The sequence below is a fragment of the Lathyrus oleraceus genome, chromosome 3 (genome assembly GCF_024323335.1).
Source record: "Lathyrus oleraceus cultivar Zhongwan6 chromosome 3, CAAS_Psat_ZW6_1.0, whole genome shotgun sequence".
Lineage (NCBI taxonomy): Eukaryota > Viridiplantae > Streptophyta > Magnoliopsida > Fabales > Fabaceae > Lathyrus > Lathyrus oleraceus.
Genome location: NC_066581.1, coordinates 338,159,583 through 338,182,082, shown reverse-complemented (window position 1 = coordinate 338,182,082; position 22,500 = coordinate 338,159,583). Strand labels below are relative to the sequence as shown.

The following is a 22,500-nucleotide window of genomic DNA, read 5'->3' as shown; positions in this document are numbered from 1 at the left end:
AGGAATCTAGAGAAGAAGGATCCACAAGGCCACAAAATAAGAAGAAGAAAGTTGTTATTTCTCTAGATGAAGATGAGATACCTCTTAGTGAGCGTCAGAAAGCAATGCTTCTGAAGGACACATTTGGAGTCATCCAACAATCTTCTAGGGCTTCTGACACTACTTCTAGTAAGATTCCTAAAGCTAGAAATATCATTGTTTATGGTTCTATAATTTCTAAAAGGATATAACCATCCAACCACCTCCCACTTCTCAACCTATTTCAATATTTTCCCAACCAATATCTGGACCCATCTTACTTCCACCTCCCACAAAATACCCATTATAGAACCGGTTACAGAAACTCCTCAAGTTTCAGAAACTCAATCACAACAACAACATCAACAAATACCATCAATACCATCTCCTTCACAATTACAATCTTCATTCACTCCACCCCCATCTATTTATGCTCCCCATACAGAAAATCCAAATATAACAACCCCTAGAATATCTCCCTCGAGAGATTCTGGAGACCATATGTTTGAGGGTATTCCTTAGGGAATGTTCAATTTTGAACCTGAACCATTAGTATTTGATCCAAAAATACCTCTAACTATTTTCCACTCACTTCCTATTCTCTATGGTCTTGATCATAATGAAACCAGAATAGAATTTACTGTCAGTTTCCCCAAACCATCCAAACCTTCTCCCAATATTAGTAAGATTCTGAGGAAGTTTGAGTCAGAGTTAAGAAGTCGTATTCATGAAGCAATGATGAGAAGTCGTTCTTCAGCAAATTTGTATGAAAGTGAATCTGCTTGGGAACCTTACAGAAGGTAGATTAATTCCAAGATCTCTAAGTTGAAGAACTTCGGTATAAAGTATATGAAAGAAACTTCCGTTCTTGGTTTGTTCCCTTAATGGAAATCTGGAAGTTACGAAATTCCAAGTTCTGTCTTCCTACCCCGGAGGTTAAGGAAGTTATTCAAGAAATGGGTGAGGAAGTTGTTCAGGATGCTAAGGTAGTTTCTAGGCATCAAGAATGTGATATGGAAGAAGTTGCTACTAAGCTAGTTGTTTATGAGGACCAACAGTCTAAAGATCAACAAACTGAAGTTGCTCCTCTTCAATACTCTGCTGGAACTTCGTCTGGAGAAATCCCTGGTGCGCTTCAGAAAACCATTAAGGAAATCAAAGTTGATAATGCTCTGGTCAACTACTACTTCGAAGAATAGTTTGTTTAATGTTTTCTGTTAACTACTACTTCGAAGAATAGTTTGTTAAATATTTTGCAGGATTAAGTTCATAGGCTAGAATGGTTTAGTTCAAATATCATAAGCTCTTGTGAAGTTTCAAAGATCAGAATAACATTGGGTACTTGGCATCAAGTTCTGAATAAATTATAAAATTTCGGCATCTAGCTATGAGGAAGAGTATCCTCCATAGGAATCATACTTGGCAATCACGTTCTTAAGAAGAACTCTTAACTAGGTTCTTAAAGTTATTTTCAAAGAGTTCTGCTCTTCAAAGGAAATCTAGCTCTGAAAGAGAATTTTAAAGAGAACCAGAATTCAAGCTTTGACTGAAGATAATCAGCTCTAAAGCTTATTCAAAAGAACTCAACCAAGATTTTAAAGTGAAGCTCACCAGAATGTTGATGTTTACAAACCAGTGCTCTAGACAACATCAATCAACTTCTGTAGATAAACCAGATTCTAATTAAAAATTACTCTAGTACTTCAAAAAGGTTAATAAGGAAAGTGTTCTTTCATTCTGATTTTATCTTTTTGAATTATACATCTCAGGGAGAGATTTGTCCTTCTGTAAGATGTATTCTTCTATGATTAACCTATATAAAATTGTTCATCAAAATACATGTTTTGTTATTATCAAAAAGGAGGAGATTGTTAGAATAAGATTTGGTTATGCATTTATATCTTGAGTTTTGATGATAACAATGTTGTATTTGTGTGAGAATAATTTTGGTACTCTAATGGTTTGTTATTGTGTAGCTTTAACAACCAGTTCTAATTCTGAGTATATGACGTGCAACATCATCAATTTCTGAATAATGAGTTTCATTTCCACTTATGCGCTAGTTATAAGAAGTCCTGAAATATGCTCAGAATAGTTGATGCAATAATCTTTCTGCTTCTATGTTGATTCACTCCTAAGAAGCTTTTGGGGAGACGTTATGTTACTGATGCAACATTCTCTCAATTCGTGCTTCTGGATGTGACTCTCATCACCAAGCTTCTGAAGTTGTGTTATGTATTTGAAGTATCTGAATATCTCAGGCCATACGATTGAGATTATCAAGGTTCTGATTGTAGATTCCAAAGACTATGAAGATTCTGAAGATACTGAAGATCTCAAACTAGACTATTGACACTGTCAAGGTTCTGACCAAAGATTTTGAAGTTTCCGAATCCCGCTTTATGTTTCTTCATTTCATGCTTCATCAAATGTCATCAGAATCCAATCAACTTGAAGATAAGATCAAATGAGTTCATGATCAAATAATACATAGTACACATCGAATATCCTTTCCACTACCTGATTTGTTGGGAAAACTATACATCACACCTGTCACTTATTTCGTGGCCGAATGACAATACACAATATCACTCCTTTCACCATCCTACAGTGGACAACCGTTTTATGAGTTTTCCGCATTTAGCCATCTAACGATCTTCTTCTTATGCTATATAAGTAAGACATGGAGTTTTGAAGAGAAAAACGTAACGACGAAGATATATACAAAAGCGTTGCTAAACATTGAAAAGATATCATTCTTTTTGTAAGACCCTAATTTTGACCCTAAGATCCCTCATGGCATCATATCATTGCTCAGTGCATTGCCTCAGGGATCATAGCATGTTTGGCTCCTTAACCCAAGGATTGGGACTTGTGTGAGTGGTTTGAGACCACCAAGAATGCTTGTATTATATATTATTTATTTTCTTATTTTGTTTACTAACCAAAAGCACAAAAATATGTCACTAACTCTTTTTGTTTTGAAGCTCAAGTGATCATGTGCTCCAATGCTCCTAGGAGGCTCCTAAGCTCAATGCAATGGCTAGATGAAGATGAGAAAAAGCATGACAATGGTACACAAATCTCTTAATCATCATATATGTCTCCCAAGTATTTCAATTTTCCAATTTGATCAAGATAACCCAAAGGGCTTGAGGATTGTTTCCCAAGGAAACCCTAATTCAATTGTGATTTGACCGTGCATTGCCCATGAAGAAATCTCAACCAATGATCAAATTTAATCAAGGTAAGTCCTTTAATTCATAATTTTATCCATATATTATCCTATTTGAAGATCATCAATCATTTATTCATCATGATTGAAAGTTTGGCCTTGAAAAGTTGACAAGTCAAGTCATCTGACTAAACTGAGGTCCACTGAGATATAAATTGTGATGTGTTTGTCAAATAAAGATGACCCCAAGAGAAACAATGTTCTTAAGAACCATATGAATAACTTTCATTTTCACCAAAAATCCATTTGAAACTTGGAAGGTCATTATTCATTTCAAAACATTATAGGTCATTTGGACTGAAACCCTAATTTTGGGTCAACTTCCCAAAGACATAACCTCCTTAATTTTTATGATTTTGAGGTGAGAACAAATTATTTGAAAGCTTAAGGTGTCTAATTAAAATTTTATGTTGTACAAAAATTCATAATCCTAAAATAAATACATGTGATAATACAAAACATTATATGTCACTTTGGACCTAATTCATTGAATTTGAAAAAATACCCAACTTCAAATGTCCATAACTTTGTCATAGAAAATCCAAATGATGTAAAATTTGAGTCTAAATTGATCATATTGAAAATATCTACAACGTTGATGTTAGAGGTTTTTCCATTTGAAGCTTGCATCATGGAAAAATAGGGGCTTGAATAGGCTTGCTTTTGGTGAAAATTTTCAAAGGTGACTTAAACATGTTTTGTACCTAAACTATCACAGCCAGTTTTCATTAATTTCCAAATGCCAAATGAATTTTTTTCCAACATGACTTTTGTTCCTTATTTCAAGGGCCTTCCAACCATTACTCACATTACTTTTTTGGACTTTCCATGTGGGAGTTTCGAAGAGCTCTTCTTTTATGTCCATTTTAACATTTCATGGTGAAACTCAATGTGCAAGATGATTACATCACATGTACACGTCCAATTCCATTTCAAATGAGTTCAGCTTGGTTTTGCACCCATCATTGGGCCTCACATGCGCCTATACAGGCCCATGCACCAAAGTTCAAATTGCCATGCACACGAGGGAATCATGAACTCAGCCACATTTCAACTATAAATAAGGCTTCATTCTCATTCATTTAACAACCCTTTGGAGACCTAAAATGCTGCAGAACTGAAATCCCAACCATTACCAAAGGAATTTTCTAGATTTTTCTCTCATTTTCAAGCTTGAAATTCAACATCATTAGTTGATTTTCAAAGCTCAATTCCTTAGCCTCTCATCTTCATTAAATCTTCAGAGCAAAAAGGAATTAAGATCTTGAAGAATTCGTGGTCTTAAGAGCTCCAATTCAGAGGTAGAACTTCAAACTTTTTGGATCTAGATTTTGCAATTCAATGTAGTTTTCTCTTGTTTGTGTGGTTTTCTGAAGTCCTCACGCTTGAGGCAAGCCAATGGTGGTTCCAATTTTCCATTTCGTGCACTTTCAGTTTGAACACCATGATCTTCCACTTCATATTTCTCTCAAAATAGGAAGAGTGAGGAAGATCCATGGATACAGTGGTGATGTACATCACCTGAGCTTCAATTTGATGTCCTTGTTTTTCATTTTTGTTAAAAAAAATTCTCTGCAAGTGGTGGCCGGAATCTGGTAGCTCACCGGAGAAGATGGTGGTTTCCACCACCATCACCACGTGTATGCATTCATGACCCTTGGATTGTGTTCCCACGTTTTAATCCTGACCATTCCTTATGTTTACTTGTTTTAAATCATTATGTCGCGTGTTTGACTCAAGTCTACCATGCGCCCTTGCATCTGAGCCTTTGACCCATGCCACGTCAATTAATGAAGTGGATCCTGTGGTGCTGGACTTTTCATTATTTCCATTTTCATTTTACTTTCAGTTAATTCCTTTTATTTTCAAAAATTCATAAAAAATTTATTTGAAGTCAGAAAAAAATGAGACCAATTCCAAAAACTTTCTTGAAAAATCAAGTTTCATATTTTGATTTTTAAATATTTTTGTGACTTCATTTAATATTTTTTGTGAATTATTTGGTTTTTAATAGTTTTAATTCATTTTAAAATACTTTCTGATATTAGAAAAAATCCAAAAATATTTTCCTAACACCTATGGATCATGATAAATCAATGAAAAATAGTCTCATCAATTTCTTATTTGATTTGAGATTTATTTGAGATTTTAATTCATATTGTGTTATTTTTTAGTGTTTTTAATTGTTTTAAAATACTTTCTGATTTCTAAAATTGTTGAGAAAATTAGTCAAAGTTTATTTGACCATGTTAGACCTATGAGAATTTAATTGGACTTGTTGAAGTTGATTTGTATTAAATTTGAGGTTTGACCTTATTTGTTCATTTTATATTTGCATTTTATTTTAATTCAAAAAATACCAAAAAAATATTGTTGACTTGTAATCTTCATTTCTTTTCTGTTTGGCATTGATTGATGATGACTTGGTTCACATTGGATCAATTGAATTTGATACTTGTATTCTCTTTCCATCCCTTTCATCTACATCCAACTCTTATCATTAATTGCCAATGAGTTAATGTTTTATGGTTGGTCTTGACAAATGAGAGGTTTAACCTTCTTTGATCCAAACCAAGCTCAACATGATCCATGATCAAGTGTGTTGTTTTATGTCCAAGATAGGTTGCTTCTTGGTCAAGCAAATAACCTAAAGTCCATACAAGGCCCTTCCCCATTTGTTTTGGCATGGCAAGTTTGTGGAGCTAGGCTTACTAGTCATGATCTTTAACTTGTGTTATTTGCCTATATTTTTATTGACCGGCCTCAGATAGGTGTGACTACTACATTAGTCCACTTACGATTGCTTAACATAGCGCTACATTATCTTATGAAAAGCTAACATAACCTCCACTAATTACTAACTTTAATTTGAGCATTTAATTTCTTACCCTTTACTTTTAATGCCATTTATTTTCTTGCTCATTTATTCATTTTGCTTTTCATTTTCCTCACTTGAGCCCATATTTTATGATTATGTCATTTTTCTTTTACTCATTTGAGCCCATTATTGTATATAAATATATTGTTATCTTGTGTTTGCTTTGTCTTTGTTTTGGGTGAACCAAATGCAAAAGGAGAAAGGACTTAAAATTAGGATTCACCTATGCTAAAAGGAGATCAAGAGCAACTACGCCTCATGCCTTTAGAATGCTAAATTTGTTTAAGAGCAACTAGGCCTCATGCCTTTAGAATGCTAAATTTCAAAGTTGATCTTAAAAGACTTCTCATCCAAACCTATTGTTTGTCCATTCCTTTTATTTTGTTGTGAACTTTTTGATGTTTGCTTTTGTGTGATACGGATCCCATCTTGAGATTGTGAAAAGAGGACCATTGTCAGGAGTAGTCAAATTAAGAGACAAGCCAGTGAAAATCCTAGGAGCTTGAATCCAAATTGTGTGATTGCTTGATTGTGTGCTAAGTCCAAAGGAAATGAGCATCTTGAATCATCCCTATGATTTCAAGAAAAAGAACTCCAAGGGTTTTGTCTTTTCCCTCTTATCTTTGTATGCTTTAGGACTAGCCCTTCTCTTCTTCTCCTCCCTCTAACCAAGGCAAAATCATTTTCAAAATTATGACTATGTTTCAAATTAGAAACCTAGGCCTTAAGCCTTTGACTTTTCAAACTTTTTTCATAAGTACTCATTGTGAATAAATCCTAATTCAACTTTGACTTCATTTTTGTAAATAAATTAACTTATAAATATAACTCAGTTCAAATTGTTTTTTGTGGTTCCAATGGCCACCTCTGTTAAAACCTTTTCATAAAACATTATTCATAGGTTTGAGTTATCATAGTGGTTGATGTAAATCTCACCTCATCCTTAGTGATTGGATTATAAGTCTTCCATACTTATTATAGGGTTAATCCCTCACTAGTATGTTGAAGCCTTCCTCACATGGTGGATTGTTGGTTTAGGTTGAGTTTTCTCCCTTTGATAACGAAAGACCTTAAGGCTTTTGCTCAAATCAATTCACCAATCTTTGAGATCTTTACCCCGAACTACGAGGTTTTGATCCTCCTTTGTGATGGTACGTAGGCAATGGGTTCATCCATTCAAACAACAAAATTTGTAAATATAATATATTCTCTTCTCATCCCTCCAATCTTTGTCCATAAATCTTTTCACTAATATCAACCTACAACACATATTTGCAAAAAGGGTTCCCTTAGAGTACTAAGGATGTTTTGGGTGTGTAAAACCTCATTTCATAACCAACCCCCTTACCCAGATCTCTGACATTTTTATTAATTTTTTATTTGAAAAACTTTTTACCTTGACTTTTGTTCGCTTTTTAGCCTTTCCTTTGGACAAATAAAAGTGCGGTGGCGACTCGAATTGTATGTTGACTTTTGGTTTAGTCAATAAACCTAAAGGTAACGAAAACTCCGCTACACTTTTATACACAGTTTTTCTTTAAGTGTTTGTTTATCATTTGTGTAAATTCTACTTGTATAGAAGCAACTTGTAACACACAAAATATTATTCAAACTGTTTGTTTGATTCCTTAAGGAGATTAGGGTATAGTCGGATCCTTGAGAAGACAAAGAAGGTTATTCTTTGTGAGTCCTTAAGGAGACTAGGGTATAGTCGGATCCCTGAGAAGACAAATAAGGTTATTTTGTGCGATTATTGTAATCTGTTGATTATAGTGAATTAAATCCGTGTGTATAAGGAAAAATCAACATGGCGGATGGTTTGGATTAGCTTTGAATTTCAAGCGAATCAGGATAAAAATACTTGGGTTTCTATCTCTTTGTTATTAACTTTTTAGTGGTGTTCTTGAATTGGTAAAAAACTTTTGTTTTGTAAAACCCAATTCAAATCCCCATTTCTCCTTTGCCTTCCTTTCATATATTCTAAAATAATTATGGACTTATTTCATTTAGGCTAATATGAAGTCTTGAATTTAAAAACAATCATGAAAATGCATATTTTAGACCACATATTTTAGCGGATAATATCTAATTTACACCTTAAAATAATGATCATGAATATATTATTTTTTGGTGTAAGTTATTAATGAGAACAAAATGGTCCTCCTATATTCCATGATAATTATGGGCATGTTCTCAACAAAATGAGATATTATATACTATTCAAATTATTTTAAGAATCAACCTCTTAATGGTCCTCAAGTATAGGACATATGCAGAAAGTATTATGGGAATGAAGTGTTTCCATGAAGCTAGCTAATCTCATTAGAGTGTTGCAGGGTTTGGAAGCTTTGTGGCTCTGCGTTTGCTGGTATCTATTCTAATCGTAAAAAAAGACAGGAATATCAGTATAAGCCTATATATTGAAAGTTACCATCTGCTAAAAAAAGTGATCTGTACACTTTTCAAGAAAGCAGTCAAGTTAAGAATCTTTAAGAGAATGATTGGCAAAACCAATCATAGTATATTTGAAGGACATTATAAATTCATATGATGATGCAGATAAATCAATCCAACCTAACTCAAGCATTTTTCTATCAGAGTATTGCACATTCTCTTTCTGCCACTCTCATTTTCTTACTACAAATTCATATTGGGTGAGGATGTGATAATCTGCATCCTGAGGTTTAGAACAGATGTTGCATAACTGTATCTAAGCCTTGGAATGCGGATTATCTCTTTCTTATCACCAATAAATAACTGTGAACTCAACTCCATAGTTTTCATCTTTTACTGGTGGAATGTTGCTTCATGGTGAAGTTGGTATAAATATTGGGTAAGGATTAAATAATATGCATCCTGAGGTTTACAAAAATATTATAGTTGTCTTTAATCTTTAGAATACAAATTATCCTTTTTTAATCACCAAATGCAAAATAAAATAATCAATTTGACGTGGTTAATGTTGTTATAATTGACAACAATGTTGGTTCTTCAACAAACTGTGGACAAGCATTCTATAAAGTTAACCGGTAACATTTAGTTTATAAAAATTATGTCAAGTTTGTTACTCAAGCTTTTTCTAATAATTACTTACTGAAGTTATATATAACTTCCTCTGATGTAAAGCTTCCATTCTTTTCAAATAACAGAAGTTCCTTATTCTGTTCACCGATAAGAAGCTTATCCCATATACTAACTTTTCTAGCTCCAAAGCAGGACCAAAGCATAGGTATTTTATATTATTTATTTGTGTCATTATAATTAAAGCTGACATCAGATTCTAAGCATGTTTTATTAGGATTTTGCAGAATAAAGTGAAGAGAACATATGTTGGCGGTTGGCAAAGCTGGTTGTTTTGATTCCAAAATATAGTACGTGGGAAAGGTGGTGTCATTTGTATGCTGTCTTTTTCATTTATCTACCTAAGTTAAGTACATTGTTGTATTATATAATATCTAAGCATGACTACTTTCTAATTAAGTAACTTATAGATACAAATTTTGAATAATTTGATAAATTTCTAATAGAAATTGCAAAAATAAAGTTTTATAGCTAGGAAAAATCTATTATCTATATAATATATTAAACGCGGCAAATTATATCACAACACATCATACACCACATAATATATATTTGTTACATCACCTCTATTTTTATGTGACATCTCCTAAAATTCATCTCCATTTTTCAAAATGTCAAAGCACATACTATTATTTGATTGAGATCATGAGTTCGAATCTTAAAAAAACAAAAATATATTAAGTTAAAAATTATTTTATAATTTTAAAATATATCATTTGATTAAATCTTATATAGTATTATATGTTTTTCATGAATAATTTTTTAAATATAAAAAAGAGAGAAAATAAACTTTAATATTTTTTTCGATATAATGTGTCTAAAATAATTTTAATTCATTTTTATTTTTAAAACTTAAATGGTATAGTATATTTATCATACTACTTACAATAAAGAAAACTATCATTAAAAGTAATTTGGTTGTTTTAACGTTTGATTTTGAAATCACAATGTAAAAAATTTAAATATTATATAATACATTTAAAATTTTCTTAACTATTAATGATATATCTGAAATTCAATTCAATCCAATAGTTTCTCCTTATTTTAAAGAATATTTTAAAGGGCACAAATTTAATATTTATTTTGAATAAAATAATTAAACAGTGCAATAATTACTCCAATTTAGTATATTTGTTTTAATTTAAAAATAAAATAAAAGAGACATGGCAATTCAAACACTATTAATTTTTTTTGTTGAAATTATATCAAAGATAAAAGTTAAAACAAATGTGTTGTGGCAAATTTATTTTAAACAAGTTTAAATGGATTTCCATTATTCTTCATATTACGACAAACAAATAAATAAAAAATAAAGAATTACATATGAGTGTCATAGAGACATGAGAATAACAAGTATAATCTATATCTATATTTATCTATATAATATATTAAATTAGAAACGACAGATTATATCAAGACACATCATAGGTCACATACTATATATTTTCCCTATCACCATTATTTTTATGTGACACCTCCCAAATATCTTTAGTGTCAAATTTATTTTACACAAATTTAAAAGACTTGCCACTATTCTTTATATTACGACGAACAAATAACTTAAAGACAAAGAATAATCTTATTGATTTATCACTGTCAACTCACAAACAAATAATTTTTCTTTCAAATAAAATATTAATTTCTCTTTCATATTTTTGCTATATTATAATTCATAATACTATATTATAATAGAACTTTTTTAACCATAATTTTCAAAATAAAATAAAATAAATATAATTTAAATTAAGTATTAATCAAATAAAAATTAATTTACAATTGCGCATCGCGCTGGTCTTACTCTAGTAATATATTAAGAATTTAATTGATATACATTATCAGTGTAAAAGAATTTTACACCGTCACTAAATTATAATCGTTGGATATTGGGACAAGATTGACTTTTATTTTTAAAATCTATAAAGTAATGCAAACGGGTGATGGTGATAAAACGATAGTGTAAAACTTTTTACACTGACAATACATATTAATTAATCTCATATACTAAATATGAAGCTATGATTTATATCGTGACATGTTATATGCCATATAACTCTATATTTGCCAAATCAATTAAAATCCTAAGTGTCACTCTTAGAATTAAATCTAACAACAAATTTTCTCAATTGCTCTTCATCATTTCAACTTCTATTCCAAAAACATAGGTTACAGTAACTTTATTATTAACTATCCTCACAATTTAATTTTAATAATTTTAATAATTTTTTTATTATTTTTCAATTATATCATTCAAGATTCTCATATTTATCTATACATTCATAAATATCTTTTTTTTCTTATTTTTCTTTATAGTCTAATATTTTAAAAAATATTAATAATATCATTTTATTAAATCTAAAGAGGCGCACAAGTATAAATCAGAACACCGTTTAAAAATAAAATAAAATATATGATAGCCAAAAAAATCATAATAAAAAATATTTAAAATTCTTACAAAACTTACTAATCTATTATAATATACTAAATTTGAAGTTGCAGATTATGGCCCCGTTTGTTTTGGCTTTTTTTAAAAATGATTTTTATTGTGTTACAAATTTTAGTGTAAAAAAAATTTACAAAGAAACTTTTTCATAAAAGTTTCAAATGAAAATTTGGTTTGAATAGTTATTCTTAAAATGTTATTTTAGGTATTTTATCATTTTATCGAAACATTTTTTGGATATCAAATTTTCAAAAAATCACTTAATTTTGAAGCTATTTCAAATAGCTTTTCATAAAAATCATTTTTAAGATACAATTTTTTGTAAAAATTGTGATTTTGACTATGTTTTGATCTTCAATAATGTATATTTATGTTATAGAATGAACAATTCAATCTTTTAATTTATAGAAAACAAATTTAGAAAAACTTATAATATTTTGAAAAATATTTTTGTACAATCCATTTTCAAAAATACAAAGAAAAAAATCCATTTTTTTAAAGTTAAAACAAACTGGCCCTATATCACGACATGTCATATACCATATAACTCTATTTTTGTCATAATATATTAAATCTGAAACTGAATAAAAACGTACACACACTCCCTACTACTAGACCCTGAGTAAGTGAGCTTGGGCATGTGGAGTCGACTAGCCATTTTTTTATTTTGTGTGAGGTTTCTTATGCCATTTTATATAGAGATTTAAAGTGGGTTGAGAGGCCCGGGCCTCTGCCACACTCGATATTAAGGGTTTTTGAGTTGTTCTAGAGGTTTAGTCTTGGAAAACAGGTGTTTTTAATGTCGATCATGAACTGACATTTTATGGTACGAATTATTTTGAAAATTCGAAATAAAATTATATTTGGTACGAAAAACTTGACGGTTAATCCCTCGATGTATATGATTATTATTTTGATTTAGAATTGGGTTCATGCTTATGCTTTATGTTTTTCCATTTCTCTGGTTGATTGAGAGCATGATTCGCTTAAGTTGTTGGGCGATTATGGGTGTGTTGGGTGGCAAAAGCAACCTCACACAAAACAAAAAGATGGTTCATTTTTACTTGAGAGTTTAAGATAAGTCTCTCAAGTTGTTAGGTCAGGTGTTTGGTTCCTCATAGGTGTTGGTTTGGAAACTTACTCAAACTAGAATGCACTATAAGCAGCGTCATTCCCTAACTGGTCACCTCAAGTCACATGTCAAAAAGAGTAGTGAAATGTTTATAAAGATACCCAACCATATTTATACATACGAAGGCTAAAGATACCAGTAGGATCGAATAAAGATCGATGTTAAATAGAGAACTAGAGTGACATTCTTGGAGTTGGACGATTTTAAGTCGATTTCGAGTAAAGTTTTTTTAAGAGCTCAATGTCAGATATTGTGTACAAGTCAACGAGGATTCGGATCAAGTATATTTATTTTCACCAATATTCAAATTATGATTGTACTAAAAAAATTTGTAATATATTTCAAAATCATATTGGAAGAACAAAAAAGGGTCAATGGGTAACCATGGTAGACTGAACTAGGCACATGTGAGGACAAAAGTTACGAACAAGAATAAATTCGGGTGCAATCTTCTCAATCCCTATCTTTTAAATTTTATTTTTATTTTCGGTTAGGCTTATCGCTTCCTTAAAATTTCCTGGGGTTAGGCTTATTTCCATAATAGAGATTTCATTCTTAAGTATAGGTTTTGTTAGATTGGAATTTAAATCATTCTGGTTTTTGATTAAACCTTGAAACAATAATTATGGAATTCTTATTGTATTGAAATTATTCTATTACACAACTCATGTAAAGAGATTATGTTTCATTTTGGAACTAGAATTAAATGTGCATTGATAGTGATGAATCATAAATTAGTCGTGCAGATGTCTCACCATTGATTATGTAATCTCTCCAATATAACAAATAACGCTTTTTATGATGAAACTTTCACCACGAACAATATAAAACCGAAGGTGTATGTAAAAGGACCGCCTTGTTTTTTTATAAAAAAAAATCAATTTGTTACCTTGTATTTTTGGAAAGCCGACATAAATATATGCTCAGGGTTTGAGATTTGATTCTTAGCTCCTGCAGGCTTATGTTTTATGTAACACCCTAAAAACCCACGTGTAATTATCAAAGAATTTAATTAATGAAATATAATCACTTAGGGTGTCACTCAGAATAATCATAGCTTGCTCCGTAACACGGGTAAGAACAAAACATTTTACTCCGTAAGCACTTAAGATGTTTACACGACATCCAACTCATTACATAAGATGCACCCCAATGCTTTTCCCAAATATGTTGTGTCTCTGAATTCTAAATGTGTTGTTGTGAAGGAGATAGATGTTTTCAACCAATTTAAAATTGAATTAGAGTTTGAATTTTGTATCACATGCTTCAATGGGTTCATATAGAGGTCCACAAACTGGGATTTGGTGTGGTAATCGGAAGGTTCGATAATGGTTTGGAATAAAGATGTGCATTTGTGACAATGACATGGAAAAGAAGTGGAAAATATATACCTCCTCTACGAAATTTTAAACAAGATGACATTGGTTTAAGAAAATGAGAGTATCCCTTTAAGTTGTATGGTTATTTGTTGGAAAATAAGAAATGTAGATTTAATGACATATGTGGTTTACATAACCATGACTTGTGTGAAAAGTTAGTCGGTCATCCAATTGCGTGTTGCCTAATGTCGGAAGAGAAGAAATGTGTTTCAGACATGACATTAAACTTAGTGCAAAAGAAAAACGTACTTGCAACTTTGAAACGTAAAAGACCCAAAAAATATATCAAATATCAAGCAAGTGTACAATATTCGATACCAAAATAACAAGACACTAAGGGGGGATAAAGGTGAAATGCAACAACTTTTTAAATTTTTGGATGATAACTATTATGTTTCTAGATACCAAACATACCAGGATGGGGTAACCATTAGAGATATATTTTGGACTCATCCTCATTCCATCAAGTTGTTTAACAAATTTCCTATTGTGCTCATCATTTATTCAAAATACAAGACAGATTAGTACAAAACTCCATTATTTGACATTGTTGGTGTTACCTATACTAAGAAGACCTATTTTGTCGGGTTTGCATTTATATATAGAGAAAAATAGGAGAATGCTACTTGGGCGTTAGAGGTGTGCCGGTGAAAAATGTTTTGATTTTTTTTAGTTTTTCATCATTAATGAAGTGTATGTAATTGTGTATTAATATTAATGCAGTATAATATATACAATTTCAAATATTTTAATACATTTTGATAGTTGCCAAAAAATTTGTTAATTTGTCAAACAAAACACACGGGTTTTATCTTTTGCCTGGTTTAGGAGTGGTCCCGGAGATATATCTATGAAATAAGATAATAGAGCAGTATCGGAAATGTATCTCTGAAACTAGCACTGATACATCATAGAATTTTTGAGGTCCACATTTGTCTACAACTTCTATAAAATAAGCATCATTTGTCCACATTTGTCCACATTTGACCCTTATATTCTTTACTTCCTCGACTTCTTCGTTGACGAGGCTCTTGTTAGGAAGACTTGCCTCGAAGGTGGCATTTAGCCAAAGTTGCAACAACCAGAAAGGACCAGAAAGGAGGAGATTTCCTTTTTCTCCCAGATTTTTAAGTTGGGTAATTTCATCACTCAAATATTCTTAGAGGATGGCTAGAATCATTTCGCTTAGGAAGACATTGTGACTAGAATGAAGTTGGTTCGCCAAAGTGAGATATTTCTTGGCAACCTGTAGTGACTTCGAACAGAAGACACAGTGGGATAACCATAAAGCCAAGAAAGCAATGTCTTCTACGTCAGAGACGGTGTCAGTATCTTTGTCACGGTAATATGCTATGTGGGTTAAGTAGGCAGCCCTAGAGGTGGAGAAGGTTATGGGGTCATCAAATTTTATATTTGGGTTATAGGTATTCCCAATTGGTTTTAGCCTTGTGATAACGTCTATGTCGAAGAAAGTGGGTGTTACCATTCCACAAGGGAGGTGGAAGGTGTAGTGAGTGTTGTCCCAGAAGTACAAGGAAGAAACTAATAATGTCGAACTGTAATCTAGTCCTACCTTCGACATCATGATTAGGTAATAAGTTCCCATGTCTTTCTAGGTTTGAGATTTGGTTTTTTATCTTGTTTAGCCAACTTAGATAGTCAGTTGGATCTTTAAATGAGGGGGTTGCTCGGAAAACTCTAAAGCCATTATTCATAAACCTTAAGTCTATAGTTTCATCTGTTAAAGATTGGGACTCCTCAGCAGTGGTAGCCCTTTCAAACGTAAGCTTTTTTGCTTGGCCTATTGGTTTACATTTATGACAGGTGGGGAAAAAGTCCCTAAGTCTGCTAGAAATGATGTTCAGGTCAGGTAAAGGTCCAAATAAAGCATGATTTTTTTCCAGAGAAAGTGATTGGAATGAGTACCTGAGATTCATAAATTATGTGATGTTCTTCAGTTCTTGGTTCAGGAATATATTGTTGGTTACACATTATCACTAGCCAGGAAGCGTAGCAAAAGGAGGAAGGTTTGAGATCTTTTTAGGGGCCTTCGTTTGTTTAATAGAAACCTTGACAACCTTGGTTGTTTCTTTAGGGACTTTGCTTGAAGTGGCCATTTTTGTTAACGGTTTGAAGGAGGAAGAAAAATCTGGGTTTTTGAGGTTGTTTTGAAGAAGATGAAGAGTTGAAGTACTTGAAGGTTTCATAAAGTGTAAAAAAGTGGAATTAGTAAGAAATGCGCTTTTTATAGGTTTTTTAGAAGAGAAAACAGTTCAAATCAACATTAATGGTTGACAAACGAGTGGGACACGTGTCTCTCTAGGATTACATAGTGGGACGGTGGTAATTAAGGCCTAGTCCCACGATCTCCTAGGGTCTAGGAAACGTGATGATTAAAAAGATTTGTGCATGGGTTGAAAAGACAGGTTGGGAAAAGGTAATGATGGTTCTGGCGTCATAGGCTAGCTGGGAATAGATGAATATTTTTTGCAACGTTGGAGCATTAGTGGCATCGAAGCTATGCATGAATTATTCAAAGGCGTCAAACCATAGTCTCAAAATATTCCTTTTTCATCGATGTGTCAAAAATGACATTTTTCGGGGGCAATTTGTTAGCTCCAATTTCGACGTCTGATATGGATTAAGGGAATTAAATAAGGAAATAAAGTTTCCTGTGAAGGAATTGAATGTTTTGACAAAACTATATAATTTGAAATTCTAATCGAAGATACCTTGACGCCAGAGTAAAGATACTGTGTAGACTTAGAAATATTTCTAGCAGTTTGGAGATATTTCGATAGAAGCGTCACTGGTGGTAGTTCGACACAAAATTTGAATTCAAATAAGGGAGGGAATTCTTTGTTTTTATCTAACTGCTAAGGATATACGTGGGACGTAGTGGGCAGTTATATACATGTCGAGCGCCACGTGCTTCGATCTGGTGAATAGGCCTTTGGGAGCAGTTATTTCGATTGGTACAAATAGGAGGTCTTAGTGTTAGGATCAGAGGTGTGTTCAAGTTTGTACAAATTTATCAACTTACCCAAAGTATCCGTGTGTAGAGAAAGTGTAAATTGAGAAAATGTACGTTTGATGTTGCACCATGTGTTTACTTAAAGAAATTTAATCAATCTTTTCTTTTCAGAAATTTATCTTCGTCGCCATTTACTTTCCAGCACTTTCCTTGCTTTCTTTGCGTTATTTTTCCTTTATATTTTTTAATAAGTTATTTAAGTATGAAAATTGTCGAAGTGTTTATCATTCATCAGACTTCGCCCTAAAAACAATTAACACATGTCCTATGATCAATCTGATCGATCCTGTAAGTAACCAAACTATTTTAATTTGGAGGATCAGCGGTTGTTTATCAATTTTCACGGTAAACACAACTCTTATAGTTTTGGTTCGAGTATCAGGTTTGAGTTTTGCAACCCACGGACCCGTTGACCCAACCCATTGATGTGACTTTAATAATTTCTTATTATTTTAAATAAAAAAATAAAATTAATATCTCACTAATAATAAAAAAAAATCCAAAAAAAATTGTTCTCCATAATAATACTATTAGACCAATGAGTTTACGTAATTCTAAGATTAAATGTTGTTTCTTATTTTTGTTATCATTTCCAACTTACTATTTTATTTGTTGAGTTTTATACTATTATTAAGTATTATGTCATGTTAATAAATTTTATTAGATATTATATGATGTGTTTCATCGATTTCAATGTTATAAATGAATATGATTGCATTGATTCGTGTTAAAAAAATTTAAACCGAAAAAAAATGATAAAAACATATTTTTTTTTATTTTAAATACAACCCGCGAATCCACCCCCATTCCAACTCAATCCAACCCTTAAATAAACGAATAGATTCGGGTTGGTTTTGGCAATAAAATTACGGGTTAGACGACGAACCCAACATGAAGTTTGAACGAGTTAGGCAAAACACAGTCCATCTCTACGACTAAGGGGATCTTACTTAATTATAGAGGTGTTCGTAGTTTGGTTTGAATCGGCTTTGAATTAAAAATTCATCTAATCCAAAAATAAATTTATTCACGGTTCAGTTTGATTTTGAATGATTAATTTAAAAAATTCAATTCAATCCGATTCAATTTCATACGGTTTAATTTGAATCGATTTTTAAATATCTAAATTACAAATTATATTTTTTATTAAGATTATAAAAAAAATACTAAAAAATATATTTGATATCATATATAACATGTATTATTTTCGAAATTAATATTTCAAAATGAAAATCATTAATTATTGTTAAAACAAATAAAATAATAAATATAAATAGATTAAACTACACTAATAAATAGTATTAAAAAATAAGTATTATCGATACAATATAGCATTTTAAGAAATAAAAAATAAAAAATAAATAAGTATAAGAATATATACACAGCTTTCGATTTGGATCAATTTAAAAAAATTAATATAAAATTCGATCGGAATTGAGCTGTTTTTAAAAATCGACAACAAACCTATCCAATAATTTTTTTTTTGGTTTTCAATATTTTAAATCAATTTATAATTTTTATTTGAATTAGTTTGAATTTGAATAATCCTAGTTAATTTACGATTATTAAGAAAACGTTATTCATCGCAATTATAATAACTAATAAAATATCTCTTAGATACTGTAGTCATTACTAAAACATCTCAATAATAAACATAGTAACTACTAGATAATTTTAGAAATTAGCTTACATTTTTGCTCGCAGATTATTTAATCTACACCTTAAAAAAATCATGAATTTATTCTTTTTTGTTGTGAGTTAGAAATGAGAAAAAAAATGGTTCTCCAATATGCTAAGGTAAATATGTGCTTGTTCTTATTAGATTTAGATATTCTAGACCATTCAAGTTAACTTCAAGAATGAAACTCTTTGTGGTCCTCAAAGTATAGGATGTATTCAGAAAGTATTGTGGCAATGAAGTGTTTTCATGAAGCTAGCTAATCTCATTAGGAGTATGCAGGGTGCTGCAGCCTTGTGGCTCTAAATTTTCTGGTATCTATTCTGATTATAAGACAGGAAATTCAATATAAGCCTACATATTGAATGTGACCTTTTGCAAAGAACAAATGATCTAAATACTTTTCAAGAAAGCAGTCAAGTTAAGAATTATATTTGAAGGACATTATAAATTCCTACCATGATAATGCAGATCACTCATTCCAACCTAACTCAAGCTATTTTTCTCTTAAGAGTATTTGCACAAGCTCTTTCTGAATCTTGATGTTTAGAATTTATAGCAATATTTGCATTGTATCGAAGTCCTTTGGGAGTATATTGGGTGAGGATGTGATAATCTGCATCCTGAGGTTTAGAACAAAAGCTGCGTAATTGTATCTAAGCCTTGGAATGCGGATTATCTCTTTCTTATCACCAATAAATAACTGTAAACTCAACTTCGATTTGTTTTCATTTTCTACCGGTTGAATGTTGCTTCATGGTGGAGTTGGTATAAATATTGGGTAAGGATTACATAATAAATTTGACGTGATTAATGTATTCACGATGACAACAATGTTGGTTTTTCACCAAAATGTGGACGGACATTCTATAAAGTTAACGGGTAAACTTTAGTTTATAGAAATTATATCAAGTTTGCTACGAAAAGATGTTATATTTTATTTTGCAGTTTTAAGTTTATTTATATAGTGAAGATATAATTATTATAATTGATTTTTTTTTTAATGGAGAAAAAAAAAACTAAAGGTAGTATTAAAGGCAATAATAAAATCAAAAATAATATATTTTTCAACACCCCCTCAAATTGATGAATAGATATCTATGCCCAAGTTGTCAATCAAATGCTCAAAAGTAGGTCTTGTCAAGCTTTTAATCAGGATATCTGCAGTTTGCTGACTTGAATTCACGAAGGGTAGATATATGATTCCCGCATCTAACTTCTCCTTTATGAAATATCGATCAATCTCGATATGCTTGATTTTATCATATTCAATTGGATTATGAGTCATGTTAATCGCAGCTTTACTGTCAGAGTACAATTTCAATGGAAGCTCAATTTTCATCTTAAGTTCTTCTAGGACTCTAAGGATCCATAATCCTTCACAAATACCTTGAGACATAGCTCTGAACATGGCTTTTGCACTACTCCTCTTTTCTTCCTCCTCCATGTCACGAGATTATCCCAAACATTGGTACAATGTCCAGAGGTTGATCTTCTATCTGTGATTGAACCTGTCCAATAGGGACCGGTGAAGATAGACACATTTCTTTCACTAGTCTTCTTAAAAAATAATCCTTTTCCAGAATTTCCCTTCAAATATCTCAGTATCCTATAGATTGCCTCAAGATGTTCGTCGAAAGGAGAATGCATAAACTGACTCACTACACCAACTGGGAAAGCAATATCAGGTCGGGTGTGTGATAAATAAATCAGTTTCCCAATCATTCTCTGATATCTTCCAATATCAACATAAACATTACCTTCTCCCCAAAGTTTAGCATTAGGATCCATAAGGATATCTGCAGGACGACATCCACTCATTCATGTTTCTTTCAACAAGTCTAGAATGTATTTCTACTCTAAAACCACAATACCATTCTTTGACCGAGCAACCTCAATACTTATAAAATATCTCATGAATCTCACATCCTTGATTTCAAAGTCTCTTGTCAATTTCTCTTTTACTCTTGCTATTTCCACTGTATCGTCTCCAGTAAGGACAATATCATCAACATAAACAATCAGGGCAACAACTTTCCCATCATAGGAGAACTTTGTGAACAAGGTGTGGTCATCCTGTCCTTGGATGTACCCTTGTTTCTTCGTGGACTAAGTGAATTTTTCGAACCAAACTCTAGGAGATTACTTTAATCCATACAAAGACTTATTTAGTTTGCACACATTTGATCCAAATTTGTTTTCAAAGCCAGGAGAAATGTCCATATATACTTCTTCTTCTAGATCTCCATTAAGAAAGGAATTCTTAAGATTTAACTAAAGCAAATGGAAATCCATGTTAGTAGAAAGAGACAAAAGAATTATTACAATGTTCAATTTTGCAAAAGGAGCAAATGTCTCCGAGTAAGCTATACCATAGATCTGAATAAATCCTTTAGCCACCAAGCCATCCTTGTACCTTTCAATTGACCCATTTGGATTATACTTCACAGTAAACAACCATTTGCACCCAATTGTCTTCTTGCCATTTGATAGTGACGTAACACTCCAAGTTTTGTTCTTTTTAAGAGTTTTCATCTCCTCAAGTACAGCTTCCCTCCACTTTGGAATTTCTACAGAAACCTGTACACTTTTTGGAATTTCTACACTAGAAATTTTTGAGGTGAAGGTAGACATAGATAAGATAAATTTGTATATGATATAAAATTGAACATGGGATGTTTAGTGCAAGATCTGACAGGTTTTCTAATGGCAACAAGATCATCTATATCAGGATATAAAATACGACTCTCAGAAACAGAGATAGACTTACCTTTCCTTTTGTTAGGAAGTTGATCATTTCCCGGTTCAGATTCCTGGTAGTGTTGAGATGTGGACTGGTCCTTTCCTTTGTGGTGCTTTTTCACAAAAACCTTTCCTTTCCAAGTCTTGTTTCCTAATTCAAAATTATTTTCTTGAAGTGACTCATTATTTTTTGTGGCATTTTAATTAGATCATCATTATCATCGTTTTTAGGATTCTCATTATTTTCTATAAGAGAACTTGTAGGCTCGGACTCACAAGGTTCCTTACTCATACCAGGAGTAGGATCAGATAAAGAATCATGGCCACTTTTTGTTGGTGCAGGTGTAAAAGTCTCAGAGTTTTGTGATACTAGCAACAATAAGTTATTTAAAAAACCCATGTCCTCAATTTGAAATGAGTCTTCATTTGTCTCCCCCATTGAAGATGAGTGTCATCAAAAAGAGGTTTATTTTCAAAGAATTTAACATCCATAGTGACAAACATTTTCTTATTTTTTGGATCAAAACATTTATATCCTTTTTTGGTTGGGGAGTATCCAACAAAGACATATTTTATAGCATGTGGCTCAATTTTTCTAACATTTTTATGTTCATGAACAAATGTTGTAAAACCAAAGATTTTTAAAGTCAAATCATTTAAAGCACGAGTACTAGGAAATCATTCTTTGAAGACCTTAACTAGTGTTTGAAAATTGAGAATTTTGGAGGGCATTTTGTTAGTTAAATACGCATCTGTTAAAAGAGCTTCGCCTCACAAATAATTTGGTACTTTATTCGAAAATTGTAGAGCTCTAGCAACCTCTAGTAAATGTCTATTTTTCCTTCCGGCCACTCCATTTTGTTGAGGAGTATTAGGACATGAA

The 22,500-nt window shown here is 31.7% G+C and overlaps 1 protein-coding gene across 1 annotated transcript; it reads right to left on the bottom strand.

Moving 5' to 3' along the window:
- Nucleotides 1–20,228: 20,228 nt before the first annotated feature.
- On the bottom strand, nt 20,229–20,696 carry LOC127131168 (uncharacterized mitochondrial protein AtMg00240-like). Its single transcript, XM_051060103.1, has one exon. It carries the CDS (start codon nt 20,694–20,696, stop codon nt 20,229–20,231), a length of 468 nt encoding a protein of 155 aa, XP_050916060.1.
- Nucleotides 20,697–22,500: the final 1,804 nt, after the last annotated feature.